Raw genomic sequence first — 16,824 nt, forward strand, 5'->3', positions numbered from 1 at the left:
CAAAAAAAAAAAAAAAAAATTATCACTAAGCTAAATATAAAATTGAAAACATCCAATAAAGAAATGAAAATTGTTTACTTTGTTACCTTTATTCAACAGATTACAGAGAGATTTCAAGCTTTGAAAGCGCACTTATTTTCCTTCATCTGGTCTAAGCCTAACATCAGTTCAGACATAACAAACAGTCAAGAATCTAAAGTTAAGGATCTTGTACTTCTGTATCAAGATGATTTTAGTAAAGACAAATTTATCGATGAGTTACGCCACTTATCGTCTGTTCGAAGACATTTACTGACAAATAATTAGCCCTTAGATCTTCTGAATAACATTTATGCGAAAGGATTTGAAGGAAAATTTCACTAGATATGCGTCTGTTTTCGTATCTTTCTTTTTTTCTTGGGGGAGAAATAAAATTTTAGGGCTTTTTTGTTCCCAGTCTTCACTCAATTTTTTGCAAAGCATCATTATTTGACATAAGTATAAGCATACAAATGTTTGGAGTTTGCTTTATGTCCCGAAGTTAGCTATCTGAAACACTAAACAATGCTGAATCCGTCACTGGTTTCTTTTAGTGACAAGGCAATATTTATTATCACTATTAGATAGAATGCAATGTGAAAAATTAGAAAATGATTAAAAAAATCAGAGCAGAAAATTTATTTCGGTTAAAATTTCGCAGATGAAGATGGGATGTTTGTAAAAGCTATAATAATGAGATCTTATCAAGTGCAAATATACCATACTGTTTTGTTTTTGAACTACCTAATTTTAAAACATAACACATTGCGATTGAACAGTTAAAAAATCTGGCGTTTGCTGTTAAGTACTAGGAACGATTTAATTTCTAAAATATTTTCACCAAAATAAAAACTTTGTAACTTGCCGCAACTCAGCAACTTTAAAAGAAGCACATCACAAAACAAAAAAAAGGTTCAATAATTTTCCCCAAAAATTACAAAGTTAAATCTGCAAAATTAAAAAGCAAAAATGGCAAAAATGTTAAATCTTTTTTTTTGTGCTTCCTGTTTAAAAAAGATACAAAAAAAGATTAAAAAAGATATTACTTCAATAATCAAAAAATTACAAGAGAAGCTGCAAGTGTAAAAAAAACAAAAAATATCAAGCTACATTTTTACTAAGTATTCATAAAATCTGAATTTAGGAAAAAATCATTATTTTAACTATAGGTTTACCTTTAGACAAGCTCACTAGCTTGTTGATCACGATTACTGTAAAACACCAAAAGTCCTTTTCTTCTTCCTGCCACATCTTATTGTATTGCGTGGCAAGCAAATATTTAAAACATATTGCGAAAATGTAAAATTTGGACAACTGAACACAATTTGAGTTAAATAAAGAATATTTCATGAGGACACGTAAATAAGGGAAGAAACAATTTAAAACATATTGAAAAAACCTTAAAGATAACAATTTAACAGTGAGGATCTTTTGTTCACCCAACCAATAATAAATACGGTCCAGATGTATGTAGTCCAGATGGTTAAGAACCAATGTCTGTTACACTAGAAGTGAAAATCCGGTCAGTAAAAAGCCTATTTAAAGTTTTTATGGCCTATATTAATGGATGAAGTAAAAAAAAAATTATGGATAACTTATTTTTATAAACTTAATAATAAAAATATAGTAGATAAGGAATAAATTTGTGTATATATATATATATATATATATATATATATATATATATATATATATTTATATATATATATATATATATATATATATATATATATATATATATATATATATATATATATATATATACATATATACACAAGATCAAAACAAAATACTTTAGATACAGCAATTTATTGCCACAGCCTTGTCAAATAACGTGAATTTATTTGACCTTTATTTTGAAAAATAAAGATTCATTACATTGTTAAAATGAAATAAACGAGACACTAAAATAAATACATCGTGAAATAAACGAGACACAAAAATACACCGTGTATATAGTGTCAGTAACTGACATTGATATAAAACATATCTTTATTAACAGTTCAAAAAATTGTAACATTTTTTGACTTTAAAAATAACAATGAAACTACAAAAAGTTATTTTTTGTAAAATTTAAAGTAGTTATTCTGGAACCGATATCTTGAACTCAATCAGAATCGCCATCTGTTGATAAAGAACTTTTGTAATCAAAGTCTATTGATTTTAGAGAAACTCGTTTCAAAGTTTCTTTAATAAAACTTTATTTACTTTCATATAAAGGTACTTTAAAACGACGCTTTTATTTAAAAAAAGAGTTCCAATTCCAACTTGAAACGCACGTTCAGGTACTTTTTTGGTAAAAAAAATTTGTTTGAAAACTTTTTATGCAAATCTGAACTTTTATTCCAATAAATTTAAATAAATATAAAATTGATAATAAAATATTTTATAAAAGAAGTTTAAGCTTTACACAAGATAAACGCAATTGATATAGATAGATGTAAATGCATAAAATTTAGGCTTTATAAAAGATAAATCCAACAAACACAATTAAGATATGTGTAAATGCACTAAATTTTCTATTTTTCTTGAATCATAGCCTGCTAGAATTCAAAATCTCATAACAATTAATTGCTTAATCCTATCAAGTGCTCGACATCGAGTCGTCGAGTATTCATTAGCATTCATTATGGCAAACTTAATTCTGTTACTCATTGCTTATCGGTAGTTTTATTCATTTTTATTGATTCTAAATGTCTTGCCCTCAGGTACATTAACACCCCTGCAACTACAAGAAAAGTACCAAAAGCACTTAACATCGTGACTTTATTTCCAAATACCAACACAGAAAACCAAATTAGAACAGCACGCTTTAATGTGTTAGAAACACTAAAAAAAAATTAACGTGCTGTTATATTTTTTAATTCGTAAATTATATATATATATATATATATATATATATATATATATATATATATATATATATATATATATATATATATATATATATATATATATATATGTATATATATATATAGCTTATTATACCTGAATGTTACCGGAGAAATAAGAGACATCAGCAAATACGCAAATAGTGATTGGGCATAAAACATAAATCCATTAAAAAGAAGCATTGAAACCATGTATTGGTCCAACATATTAAGTTTACTATGAATGTCCTGCAAAAATTAAAATCGACTACTATCATACATATTGATGAAAAAACAAAACCTAATCAAAAAGAATAGCTCCAAAATACAAATAAAAAGATTTCTATTATACTGACGACTAGAACAATACCAACAAGATATACAAATATTTGTAGCATATTACCATGAACAAGAACCATAACGGCATTTGAAATATCGCAGCTGCAACACTGGTGTAAAACTGAAGCTCTAATGCACTATTCAAAATATAATAGATGAAATGAAAAATCTAATGCGATTTAAAAGATATTAACATAAAATATTAAAAAGTACATGCATACTAATATAAAAGCAAACACACACACACACACACACACACATATATATATTACAGGGACGATTCTAGGAAGAAAATGAGGGTAGGAGGACGAATCCTTAAAAAATGTCCTTAAAACTAAAAATCTACTAAAACGTGTCAACCTCTCACCTAATTCAATGGGGGAGGGGCCTATTGAATCGCCCCTATATATATATATATATATATATATATATATATATATATATATATATATATATATATATATATATATATATATATATATATATATATATATATATATATATATATATATATATATATATATATATATATATAATTTATTTACTATTTTATTTAAATAATATTTAACCTAAACTCTGGTTCATCACCGCTGAGAAGTTTTTTAGAGAAAACATTTTGAACGCTGAATAAAATAATAAAATAAACTCAATATTCATTATCAGATCTAAGCATAAAATATGAAAAAATAGATGACTACCAATCAAGTATATTATTAACCACAGCCGCAATAAATCCTGTAGAGTTAAAGCTGAGCTCCGTAGACGTTGAAATGGCCAAACCGAACATAATAGGCAATAGCGACAAGTTTACTAATATTCCCGAATACTCTCCTGTATTCAAAATAAAAAAGAGTGAAGATTGTTTCAAGTAAGTTAAAGAAATATAAAACTTGCAAGTATGAAAATAAATACCTAACAAAAAATAAGCTATCACTGCAGTAAAAAGAGGAGCTGATGACTTGATGGTTTCCGAAAACGAAACTGCTACATATTTCAAACCAATGACTGAACATGCAATCGCACCAAATCTAAAGAGAAAAAAAAGTTAGAACTTTAATAATTTATATATATAACTTTTATAAGCGTTAGTTTTTTATATTTAAAGACATTAACTAACTAAATAATTATAGTATATCATTATTTATCGAGTAGTTATGTGGTTGTGTAATAGAAGTATGCGTACCTGAGCCATCCCAAAATAGAAATAGTCTTAAAAAAATTGTATCTATTAAAATGGGTTTTCGTACTCCGACTTCTTATTTGACGACACGCAGGAAAATACATCATTATGCTACCAAAAATTGTTGTCATAAAAAGTTGACTTCCACCTGCAAAATCAAATACATCATTAAAATTATGTACCTTAAAACTTTATTAGCATATTTTAGTAGCATAGTAACATATTTCAATAACATAGTAACATATTTCAGTAGCATAGTAACATATTTCAGTAGCATAGTAACATAGTAACAATGGCAATAGTAACATGAACTTTTAACGAGTCCAAACTCATCATACAATCCAATATCTATTATATTTAAATTTCAAAAACTTCATTTTGATGTTTATTTGTCAATATTTTTTGACATCTTTTTCGTTTATTAGTTTAAAAATGAAATTTTCAATGCGATATTATAACATCCTGTATAATAATCGAATACCTAACTTTTATTCGATAAAATTAACTACATTTAAAGTATGCATGGTATAATAACAAAACAAAATGGTATAATATGGTGTAATAACAAAACAAAAAATATTTTGTTGTTAACTAACATAATTAAAAACATTTTTTTTTTCATTTTATAAACTTCTATAAAATTTTTCTATTCGTTATTAAATTTAACAAAACTGAAATAAAACGGAAAACAAACAAAATATTTTTAATTATTTTTCTTAACCTAAAATTCCAGGGTCTCCATCTAAAGTAGTAAGGATGAACTTATTTAATACAATTGTGGTGAAACTCGAAAAAAACCACAAACTCATCACACAAATTTGTTTGATAAATATAGAAGTAAACAAAGAACCATCTTTTACTACAATAAAACTTGAAGATGGTATCTGAAGAACAGCAGAATCAACCTGTTTAATGGTATCTAAATTTAAAATACAATAATAAAAAAACGTAAATTCGATAAGGAAATTAAAAAAAAAAAAAAATAGAAAATTTAAAAAAACACCTAAATTTCTACGAGCGCGTGTTTCAACATTTGGCGAAGTAGTTGGACTAGCATGATCATTCTCTTTGAAAATGTCCTAAACAAAAAATATTCCAACATTTAATAATTATTTTCTTTATCATAAAAAATATCCAAAAAGTATTCTAAAATCAAAAACTAAAATACTAACTCCTTCTTCCAATGAAAGATGCCTTGTAAAAAAATCTTCTCTTTGTAAAACATTTCCGCCATCGCTATGATGTCTTTTATCAATTTTTCCGTTTTTTAAGTTTACTGGTTGCCATGGAAGTCCGGGTTCCATTTTAATAAAACATGAATAAAACTAGCTTGTTAAATCAACCAATCTTTCGATCACTTAACCAATATTTAAAATACTTTTTAAAATAAAACTTCATTTTTGATCATTTATTTATTTCTGCTAAAATTAATTGTTTACTTTATTATTCTCTTTTCAAATATTAATTCATATTATAAATTTTTATTTTAATTCAATTCATTTTTAATACTTATTTTCAATTCTCAAAATATTTCAAAAAGTTCTTTTATTAATTTTAAATTAACTTACTTTAAATAATTTTAAATTATTTAAACTAAAACTAACACAAACTTCAGTATTAAAGTAAAAGTGAAATAATTACAAATTACAATTTAGTAAATAAATTATGTATAAAAATAAATAAATTACAATAGTTTATAATAAAAAAACGTGTATTTTGTTTTGGTAAATAAAATATTACAAGAATTTCGTTTAAGATAAAAAAAATAGTGTATGAAAAACAACAATTAACTTATGCAAAAACCATTAAAATTTATTTATCAAACATTTTGAACTATAAAAAACAGAGCAAAATAATTACTTATAAGTCTTTTTAAAGCAGGAAGTTAATTAAAAAAATAATAAAGTTATTGTATTATTAGTAAAAAATTATTGACAATCTAAAATTTAACGACCTAAGTAACATTACCTCATAAAAAAAAAGCCTACATCAAACTTTTTTTATTGTTCTGTAGTTAATTTTTATTATGAGTAAAAAATAAAAAATCTATTCTTAAATAAAAGTTATATTTACATTTATGTATTTAGCATTTACCTAGAAGTATTTAGTTTACATTTATGTATTTAGCATTTACCTAGAAGTATTTAGTTTATGTTTGTGTATGAATGAATATATATATATATATATATATATATATATATATATATATATATATATATATATATATATATATATATATGTATATATATATATATATATATATATATATATGTATATATATATATATATATATATATATATATATATATATATATATATATATATATATATATATATATATATATATTTATGTGTATTTATATGTGTACATGCATATATATATGTGTATATATATATAAACTTATAAATGCATATAAAAATTTTTTTAGTAAAGATTAAAAACAGTTGAGATGATGAAAAGAATTATCAACCTTTTTATACAAATACCTATAATCATATGCAGCCAAAAAAGTTTGACACAATTTTATTGCAACCCTAGTTATACAGAAAATTGGATGGTTAAAGGCAATAGCTGTGGATCAACTTTTGGGGAAACAACTGAAGGAGTTCTTCAACTATGTCATGCTCCAAATTGCACTCTTCGATCTCAATTTTATTTAGTGCAACCTTATAGTACAATTTTTTTGAAAATCAAAATGGAAATAAAAGGTTGTTCTGAATCAAACTGTAAACAAACCACTTTAATAAACATTTACACAGCAATGAGTTGCAATGATGTAGTAGAACTAAAAAACTATTTTTCTATACCACCGGAACCTTTGCCAGCTAGTTCACAACTATTTCAAACATCAGAATTCATTATTGAAGTAAAGGATTTAAAAAAGGCTGGAGGAATATTTATAGATTTTCAAGCAGATGGATTCTGTGGGGAAATTAAAAGTTTTGATCTGTTTTACTTTGAATGTTCTAATACACAATTAGAGTTAGCCAATTTTCCACCAAAACCAGCTCCAAATACTGAAGTAGCACAATTGGTTGTAAATGGAAGTTGCATAGAAAACGCAATAAATGAATTTGGCACATCAACCCCCGTTATGATATGTTTATCTAATGGAAACTACACTGTAAACAGTAGCTGTGTTTGTGATAAAGGTTTTGAAAAGATTAATGAGACCTGTAAAGGTGAAATGTAGTTATGTATGTATGTATGTATGTATGTATGTATATATATATATATATATATAAACATTAATAGAATATAGAATATTTTATATATTGTAACTAGACTTGCAATTGACAAGTGTATGTATTTAATAGCTAAACTATTAACAAAAACCTCAAAATGTCAATAATACAATATATAAGATGTTAGATATATACAAGTAAACTGTTTATTATAATTAGAATTGTCTATGTCCATATTTACATATTTATCAGTTATCTTTTGCTTCACAGCCTTTTATTTGCTTTGTTCTTATTTTGCTGTTATATTAAAATATTCAATATGGCACTTTTAATTTTCAACAATTAACTTCATTCAGATAAAATCTAAAAATAATTAAATTTGTAACTTAAACCTATCGCAACTGAAACTATGAACATCCTAAAATTTTTAAAATACTATTTATTATTAAACTGATATTTAAGATTTTCATTAAGTACAGAGAGACATTTTTTGCAGCACTTAATCAGCTATAATATATATATATATATATATATATAATATATATAATATATATATATATATATATATATATATATATATATATATATATATATATATATATATATATATACATATATATATATATATATATATATATATATATATACATATATATATATATATATGCACATATATATATACAGGTTGACACAATAGTCACCACTAGAATTGATTGTAATTTCATTATAAATGAAAAAAAAGCTCTGCTTTCATCAAAAGTTTTTTTAAAAGTATATAGTTGGTTACATTACTTATATTGTTACAAAAATTATCACTCAATTGGCCACCTACCAAATTGATGCATAACTGTGCTCATTTTACGTTATTTTGACTTTGTTACTCATAAAACATCTGGCCCCAAATTTATTTCTTCTTGTTAGCTTTCAAGCCTTGCAAGGTTTTGGGCATTATGTGATAAATACAGAAGTTTAAAAAGCCCCAAAGAAAGAATTGTGCTGTTAGATCTGACAACCTGGAGGGCCACTTCAAATCTCCAAAACAGGAGATCACTCAAGCTGAAGATTGGAGTCTAAAATGACCAAAAATTGCGTGACGTAACTTGCAGTCGACCCTTTACTAATATAAGGGCAGAGGTCATTGATAAAAATAATAAAGAGTGTCGGGCCAAGCTTTGTGGAACCCCAAGCGGAACCCCACTGGTGACTTGTTCCCAGATAATCCTTTGTACACTGAAAAACTAATGCTTTGAGTTATGAAAATTTTACTAGTTCTATTTTCATGACAATTTCTACTTGATTATAAGCTTGATAATATTGGGTATTCTACTAAATAATTAACTTATGATTGATCATTATTCCTATTATGGACAAACCATAATGACATTAGATGATATTGTGTTTTGAAGAAAACAATTTTTTTTTCTAACTTTGCAGTGATTTGAAGTGAAGTTATGGAAAATTAAATACACAGTTGTCTAAAATTTTAAACTTTAAAAAATAAATATTAAGTTGACAATTTTTGGCAACTTAGTTATGATCACTCACATTTTTTATTTCATATTTAAGTGTGGCCAATGCTTTAGTTAAAGTTTTAAATATTTAAATAATCTAGTAAGCTGTGTGAGAGGTTGCCCCATCCTGTTAAAACCAACAATAATCAAGATCCAATGCAGAAACTAGCGGCAAAGAAAAATCGTTTATTATCTGCCTGTAACGCTTGCCATTTACAGTAAAAGCAGTGCCATCAACATCTTCAAAAAAAATAATAACCAATCACTTTTTCACTGCAAACTAAGCAGCAAACAGTTACTTTAAGGGAATGCAATGGATCTTCTTACATTATGTGTGGATTTTCTGTGTTTTCCAGAAATGCAAATTTTGTTTGTTAACATGACCATGTAAGAGGAAATGAGCTCTATCGATCATTATGATTTCTGATATGAAGTTATCCTCTTCTTTCACAAAATTCAATGGAGTATGGCTGTAAGTTTACCGAGTCAAAAGGTCAACAGGCAGCAATTCCTGAACATTTTGCATTTTGTAGGGGAACATTTTCAAGTCATTCACAAAAATCCGTTGCAACGAATGCCTGCTGATACCTAATCAGTCTTCTCCGTTTGAAATTTACTGCCAGCACACAAAAAAGCTCTGGCCGGACAGTAATTATTTTACTGACGTGTGCGATTTTATAAAATATTTGAGCGAGCGCAAAACTGCAAGAGCGCGAAATATATATTAGGGTGGCTCTTAAAACAACATTTTTGAAAAAAACCTGTTCCTACCCCTTTACTTTGTTCTATATAATACTAAAACACTAGGTTTAAAATTTTTTTGAAAAAAATATTATTTTAGGGGTAGCTCAAGACCCTTTTTTTTTCAAGACAATTTTTTTCTTAAATAAATGCATAAAAACTATTGTTTTTAAGCTGAAAATAAAAAAAATCATTATTTTCAAGTTTTAGAAAAATAGTTTATTTAAACATGCTTTTTTTGTAAAGTGATTACTGTTTTTAAAGTTTTTATATAATTTCGCTTCTTTTGAGTACCAGGTTGACATACTTTAAAAGAACTTTTATTTTCAAAATTTTAGGGACCAGTCGAATTTTTAAGGGTCTTGAGCTACCCCTAAAATAATTTTTTGTTCAAAAAAATTTTAAACCTAGTGTTTTAGTATTATATAGAACAAAGTAAAGGGGTAGGAACAGGTTTTTTTCAAAAATGTTGTTTTAAAAGCCACCCTAATATATATATATATATATATATATATATATATATATATATATATATATATATATATATATATATATATATATATATATATATATATATATATATATATATATCTGTATGCGCGTATGTGTGTGTGAATTATGTAATAACATCATAATGCTTTTATTTACAACTTTGAGTTTCACGCTTACTGCGATCATTAGGTAATAAAAGCATGATATTTTTTTGTGTAAAAAATTTACCTAAAATTTTAACATCTATTGTTCTCGTTTTTAAATAGTTTTTTTAATGTCTTATTTTTAAATTGTACTTAAAAAAAAATGGCGGTTTAGGTTTTTTTGTTGGTGCCAATCTTTAGGTTTATAATTATCTAAAGAAGATATATTTTCATGGTGACATTTTGTTACGATCTCAGATTTTTTATTTAGGAGTTTTTTTGAGTTTTTGTATGGAATAGTAAGCATTGTTTGACCAGGTTAGGGCTGGCGTTATATTTGTTTTTTCCTTAATATTATAATAGTATTTTGAGAGAGTAGTAGAATATGGTTTTTGTATTTAAAAGTCTGAGACTTTTTAAAAGAAGAGTTTTTATCCAACTTGACCTTGATTTTTACCCATCTATTACAATAAATACATTAAATGATGCTATCAAATTTGAAAGAAATTACACAATTGAAAATGAAATAAAAACGATTATTCATTGCAAAAAGTCCCTTTTATTTTTTACAATGAAACATGCCAAAAGAAATCAACACATGATTGTTTTGACATAACAATGGGATGTTTTAATGACGCAGAGATATGCTAACTTATAGGTCTATATAGCTTCAACTCTCTATTAAAATTAAGACGAAAAATCTGTTGTGAAAATAAATAAAAGAATCAATGTAATAAAATTAGAAAGAACGTTAGAGAAATTTTTAAAATAGGTTCAAAATAGAAATAAAAACAAGCTTAACCACAGTAAACTTCTTAGACGTGACACTCAATCTTATTAAAACCTATTATCAACCATTTAAAAATGTCCAACTTAAATACATACACATAAATTTCAACCAAATGCTCCAAATAATTAAGCAAATGCCTGTTTCCATCAATGATAGATTATCAAGAAAAAATTTCTTACAAAATTGTTTTTGACTTATCAAAAACAGAGTACAAAAAGCATTAAAGAAAAATGGCTTTGAAAATTTAAAATTTAAATATAAACCAAAATTCCTACGCCTATTCACAAATAATTTTCCACCATTGCACCATTTGCATAATTTATTTAACTATAAAACAGTAAAAACTAGCTACAGCTGCACTAGAAACATAGAGCAAATTATAAAATGCAAAAAAAAAAAAAAAAAAAAATTAATTAAAAAAATTCAGAAACAAATTTGGCATGCAATTGGCATCTTATAAACAGTGACGTGTCCAGCATTTTTTAGTGTTTGAGATTTTTTAGCTAACTTCCAGACATGGAGCAAACTTTAAACCTTTGTATGTTTATACTTATGTCAAATAATGATACTTTGCAAAAAACTGTGACGATTGGAGGCTAGGAACAAAAAAGCCCTAAAATTTCATCCTCCCACCCCCACCCCAAATATGAGGGCAACAATTCATGATAAGTTTCAAGAGTTATTAAATAAACAAGATCCAGGATTAAAGTATACTTCAGAAAAAGAAAACAATAAAAAAAGAAAACAATAAAAAAGAATTAAACTGTAACCAACACTAATAACTCATTTCAGTGGATTTCAAAATCCACTGAAAGTTGGCTACCACTAATATATGAATGAAACACACATCAAACCTTAATCCAAAAATAGTTATGGGTGTTTTACAAGGCTTTGTACCTCTTGCAATTAAAATTTGTTTCACAAAGTATCTTAATGGTAAAATACAGCTTTTAGTAAACATATATATATATATATATATATATATATATATATATATATATATATATATATATATATATATATATATATATATATATATTAATAAGAAAACATCAAACAATACGAATTTTCTTAATACAAATAATAATTTTATTTTGAGAAATTTTCACTGGGTTATGGACACCAGCATCATCAGCTCATAAAATATTACAAAAAGAGAATTCGTTTTGTTTGATGTTTTCTTATTAATATAACATATACTCATAAACACGATGTCTACACTCAAATCATATATATATATATATACACACACACACACACACACACACACACACACACACACACACACACACACACACACACACACACACACACACACACACACACACACACACATATATATATATATATCAAATATCAAAATGACAATGTGTATGTATATATATATATATATATATATATATATATATATATATATATATATATATATATATATATATATATATATATATATATATATATATATATATACATACACACACACACACACATATATATATCAAATATCAAAAGTCAAATGAACTCTAATAAGGGTAGGTATGTGTACATAACTGAGAGGTTAGAGTTTGGGCAGGTAGTATCTAAGCATAAAAAGGATCTACAATTTTTAATTTCTTTGATTAAAAAAAAATTATTCTGAGAGTAAACCATCAAAATAATAGTTTTTATTATTTATTATTTATTAATCTCATTTTTTAAGAATGTTCTGAATCAACATATAAGCCAATTTCTGGCAATTCAAAGTGCATTAGCTGTGGAGAAAATTCCATAAGTATCTCCACCACTTGCTTGTGCAATGAAAATTTCTACAGACCTGATAAAGATAAAGAATATGGTAATGTTAGCTGTTATGGTAAGAATTAACAATATTATCATAAACAACATTAATTCTTGAGTTTTTAAACAAATTTTATAAGATTGAAAATAAATAAATAAAAATTTATGAACTTTTTTTTTTAAATCATAAAAATTTATTGTTATAAAACTCAAGAAAATTTTTGTATATCAGTCAACCTGTATATCTGTAATATGCCTGCTGTGACCATAAATTATTCATAAGTTATTTTATTAATTTAATCATAAGTAAAAATCTTATACAATTTACAAACAAATTAAAGTATTTTTTAACTTTAAAATTAAAATACTTTCTAATTTATTGATAAATTAAAATATTTACTAATTTATTCATAAATTAATATACTTTCTAATAAATTCTTAAATTAAAACACTTTATAATTTATATATAAATTAAAATATTTGGTAGTTTATTTAAAAATTAAAATATTTGCTACTTTATATATATAAAATTAATTTTAATATATTAAAAAATTAAAAAATTTATTAAAATCTTTTCAAATTTTAACAAATTTAATTAATCTATGAATTAGCTTTTTATTCTATTATATTGAAAACTAACAAGTATGAATCAGGAAGTCTCCTTCCCGACAAACTATGGTTGACTTCCTGGTTAAATGCTATTCTGTGGACTTTTTTTTGAAGCACCTAAATAACAAAAAAAAAAAAAATTTAAAAAAAAAAACTAAACAAAAAAAAAAGTTATTGTTTAATTAGTTTTTAAGTTTTTATAACTTTATATGCTACAAAAGTATAAACTATATTTAATACCAAACTTATCAAAACAATCAATAGTTTTATCAATATATTTATTGATTTAAGGTCCTAAGGACCACTATCGTTGAGGAGGCTATTTACTTTTTTATATCAATATGATATATAGAAAAATATACCAACAAGTATGCAACATTACTATATATAATATTACTTCTATTCTTTATAATAGGCGAAAACCACACTTGATTTATATGCACCCTTGATCTACAGAATAATTTTTGCGTCTTTTGATCCAAATTCAATAATAAACTTATTTTCATTTTGTATAAAAGAGAAGAAGTTAAATTTAGATCATTTAAACTACATTTGATTTGTAGGGTTAACCAATATCCAGATTTAATATTTATATATCAAACATTTAATCTTATCACAATCATTCACTGAATTTTTTTTATAGGGTTGCAACCATTCCCTAGATTTTTTAAATCATTCACTGGATTTTTTATAAAATAGTCAGACCGAAAGAATGTTATTAATCTCTTCTCTATTTTGAATATGTAATGTTTTAATATTTTTGAATTAAAAGATTAAATTTTGGATTAAACTATCCAAAGTCTAAAAAATTGATTATCAAACATTTTTTTTTTTAACCAAGCTCCCCCTTCTAATGTAATAGACATCATTGTTTATAACGGAACTGCAAGTTCAGTAACTTTAACTTGGAAAGAAGGTGATCCTGGTTCAAACAAATATGGTAAATTTATTATTAGTATTGTAAACATAAATAAAACAATAGAAACATACTTCACCATCGCTAATATAAATGGATTAGAAGCATACACAGAGTACAAAGCAAAAATCTACAAAGTAAACAATATAACACATCTAATTGGTGTAAAAAATCATCAAATCAAATCATTTATGACATTACCAGGAGGTAAGCAAAAAAATATTAAAAAAATAAAAAAATTATTATCAAGATCTTTTAAAAATATTACTTTAAAATTACTTTGAATTCATTAAAGCTCCTGGAGCAATTACAAACCTTTTGGAAAGAACTGACCCAAATGGAGTAGTTACTTTGGAATGGAATCCACCTCTTGTTGTTGGAAGCGATGACTTACGTTATGAAGTTGCATATGGTAGTAATGTGTTCATAATAAAAGAACACAGTTTTAGAATGCAAAACCCACGATTTTCATCAACAATCCAAACTGTAAAGGTAAATTTTGTTTTGTAAAATATACTTTGAAATTTTTTAACAAACAATTAAATCATACATTTATAATTAGTTTTATTTTTTATTATTAGCCAGTATTATAAACTAATTAGTGATATATAAAAACATTTTATGCTTAATGAAAAATTGAATTTAAAGATCACTGCAGTTTCGTATCTGCACAACCTACTGTTTCAAAGAAGTCAAAAATCCATATCAGTAGATGTATTTTTAAAAGGAGGAAGAAATGACCAATATATGATTCTGAGTGGATCTGCTGGTGGCATAATTTTTATTTTGATAATCTTGTTGATTTTATTCATCTATTGGCGAAAAAGACATCCAACTCATTTATATATCACTAGAAGTGAAGATGGAGCAAGTAATAAAATAAAATTTTATATTATTAAGTGTGTTAAAAGGTATTTTTATATAACACAGTAATATATCATTCACCAACATCATCACTATCATCATCATCATCATCATCATCATCATCATCATCATCATCATCATCATCATCATCATCATCATCATCATCATCATCATCATCATCATCATCATCATCATCATCATCATCATCATCATCATCATCATGGACAATTTGAGTTTTACATTAAGTGTCTGTGTGAAACCGAAAATGTCCGTGTTTTCTTTGAATTTTACTGCAATTTTAACTTTTAGAGAACTAGATAATGTTTTTGATACAATATATTTTAAGTTTATTTGGGTGATCGCAACAATCACCTAATTTGGGTGATCGCACCTAAATACAGATAAAATTTATAGCAGATAAAATTAATTTTAAGTAAAACAACTCTTCTTTTTTTTTGTTTAAATTAATTTTTTTGCTTTGGAAATGAATAAATCGAAATCTTACAAAAAAAGAAAAAAGAACATAAGACTTTACTTAATTATTAATAATATCAATCATCTTTAAATATTTTATTTATTAATACAATCTACTTTTCTGGTTACAAATTTTTCTTTATCCTTTTTCTTTTTAAAGTTTGTTTGTTTTTCTTTAATAAAAGTAAAAGGAATAAAAAAATAAACAACAGATTTGTTGTAATTTATTTTAAATTGTTGGAAACTAGAAAGACTATTTAAATTTGTTGTTATTGTTATAATTTGTTATATGTAGCATATTTATGCATTATATTCTATTTATATTTTATATTGTATAAATAAATATTGATTAAATGAAATATCTCACCATGAAATCAACTACAGAAACAAAAAACAAAAAAGTACTTATAAATTCAATAAGGAATGGCTCGGTATATACTGAGTATTCTAAATGGTTGTACTTTGTTGAAAAAGATAATGAAATGGGAAATTGTTGTGTTTGTGATGTGAGGTTCAGCTTTAAATGAGATGGTTTATAAAACACACATGAGTCAAAAAGTCATCAAAAAATATAGCTTGCTCAATACATACGTCAAACATTAAAAAAATTTTAAACCACAAAACATACAATTTCATATATCTACCATTGGAGTAAAATCCTACCATTGCTTTTTATCAATGAAATGTGGAAGTAAAGTGAATTCAACAATATTTTTAAATTCTAAGAAAATGAAGCTTGGTAGAACTAAAATAAAATGGCAGAAGAAATTTATGAATTAATCAAATCATCAATATATGTCAGTTTGAATATAAACTTAATGACCTCATTTTCGGCAGATAATGCTCTGGTTAATTATGGCTGTCGAACTTCAGTATATACCAAGCTTCGAGAATCAAACCCATAATTATTGAAAG

General features: G+C 25.1%; 2 protein-coding genes and 1 long non-coding RNA gene across 10 annotated transcripts in view; 1 reads left to right on the forward strand and 2 right to left on the reverse strand.

The window, feature by feature from the left end:
- Positions 1-1,811: 1,811 nt before the first annotated feature.
- Positions 1,812-5,875, reverse strand: LOC100205769 (solute carrier family 35 member E2A). Its single transcript, XM_065800444.1, has 10 exons — positions 5,580-5,875; positions 5,411-5,486; positions 5,129-5,326; positions 4,411-4,555; positions 4,140-4,255; positions 3,926-4,058; positions 3,797-3,850; positions 3,292-3,364; positions 3,007-3,137; positions 1,812-2,847 (listed from the first exon to the last, which is right to left on the reverse strand). Exons 1-10 carry the CDS (start codon positions 5,709-5,711, stop codon positions 2,670-2,672), a joined length of 1,236 nt encoding a protein of 411 aa, XP_065656516.1. The 5' UTR covers positions 5,712-5,875; the 3' UTR covers positions 1,812-2,669.
- Positions 5,876-6,833: 958 nt separating this feature from the next.
- The window catches only part of LOC100202124 (ephrin type-B receptor 1-B), a 37,702-nt gene continuing 27,711 nt past the window's right edge, over positions 6,834-16,824 (forward strand). Inside the window, exons 1-5 of one of the 3 annotated variants that reach the window (XM_065800446.1) lie at positions 6,834-7,590; positions 12,970-13,122; positions 14,497-14,778; positions 14,867-15,063; positions 15,220-15,442. In XM_065800446.1, coding sequence (XP_065656518.1) covers positions 6,858-7,590; positions 12,970-13,122; positions 14,497-14,778; positions 14,867-15,063; positions 15,220-15,442 — 1,588 coding nt within the window. In that variant the 5' untranslated portion in view covers positions 6,834-6,857. The remainder of the gene's footprint in view (positions 7,591-12,969; positions 13,123-14,496; positions 14,779-14,866; positions 15,064-15,219; positions 15,443-16,824) is intronic. The other 2 variants (XM_065800447.1, XM_065800448.1) reach the window with 2 other exon arrangements.
- The window catches only part of LOC136081972 (uncharacterized), a 39,461-nt gene continuing 29,625 nt past the window's right edge, over positions 6,989-16,824 (reverse strand). The window contains exons 5-9 of one of the 6 annotated variants that reach the window (XR_010639302.1): positions 15,251-15,383; positions 14,887-15,055; positions 14,646-14,701; positions 13,687-13,772; positions 6,989-7,956 (exon numbers count right to left, since the gene is read on the reverse strand). This is a non-coding gene — a long non-coding RNA (uncharacterized LOC136081972). Of the gene's footprint in view, positions 7,957-12,955; positions 13,084-13,506; positions 13,773-14,645; positions 14,702-14,886; positions 15,056-15,250; positions 15,384-16,824 lie in introns of those variants that run through there. The other 5 variants (XR_010639305.1, XR_010639303.1, XR_010639304.1 and 2 more) reach the window with 5 other exon arrangements.

Source organism: Hydra vulgaris, chromosome 06, assembly GCF_038396675.1.
Source record: "Hydra vulgaris chromosome 06, alternate assembly HydraT2T_AEP".
Classification (NCBI taxonomy): domain Eukaryota; kingdom Metazoa; phylum Cnidaria; class Hydrozoa; order Anthoathecata; family Hydridae; genus Hydra; species Hydra vulgaris.

What these genes read in the sequence shown, in the direction of transcription:
- LOC100205769 (XM_065800444.1), bottom strand. Translation starts at nt 5,711, where the DNA reads ATGGAACCCGGACTTCCATGGCAACCAGTAAACTTAAAAAACGGAAAA. An exon ending in GTTAATAATATACTTGATTG is followed by an intron (nt 3,851 to 3,925) that starts GTAGTCATCTAT and finishes TATTTTATTCAG; the next exon opens with CGTTCAAAATGTTTTCTCTA. An exon ending in CGTTATGGTTCTTGTTCATG is followed by an intron (nt 3,138 to 3,291) that starts GTAATATGCTAC and finishes TAATTTTTGCAG; the next exon opens with GACATTCATAGTAAACTTAA.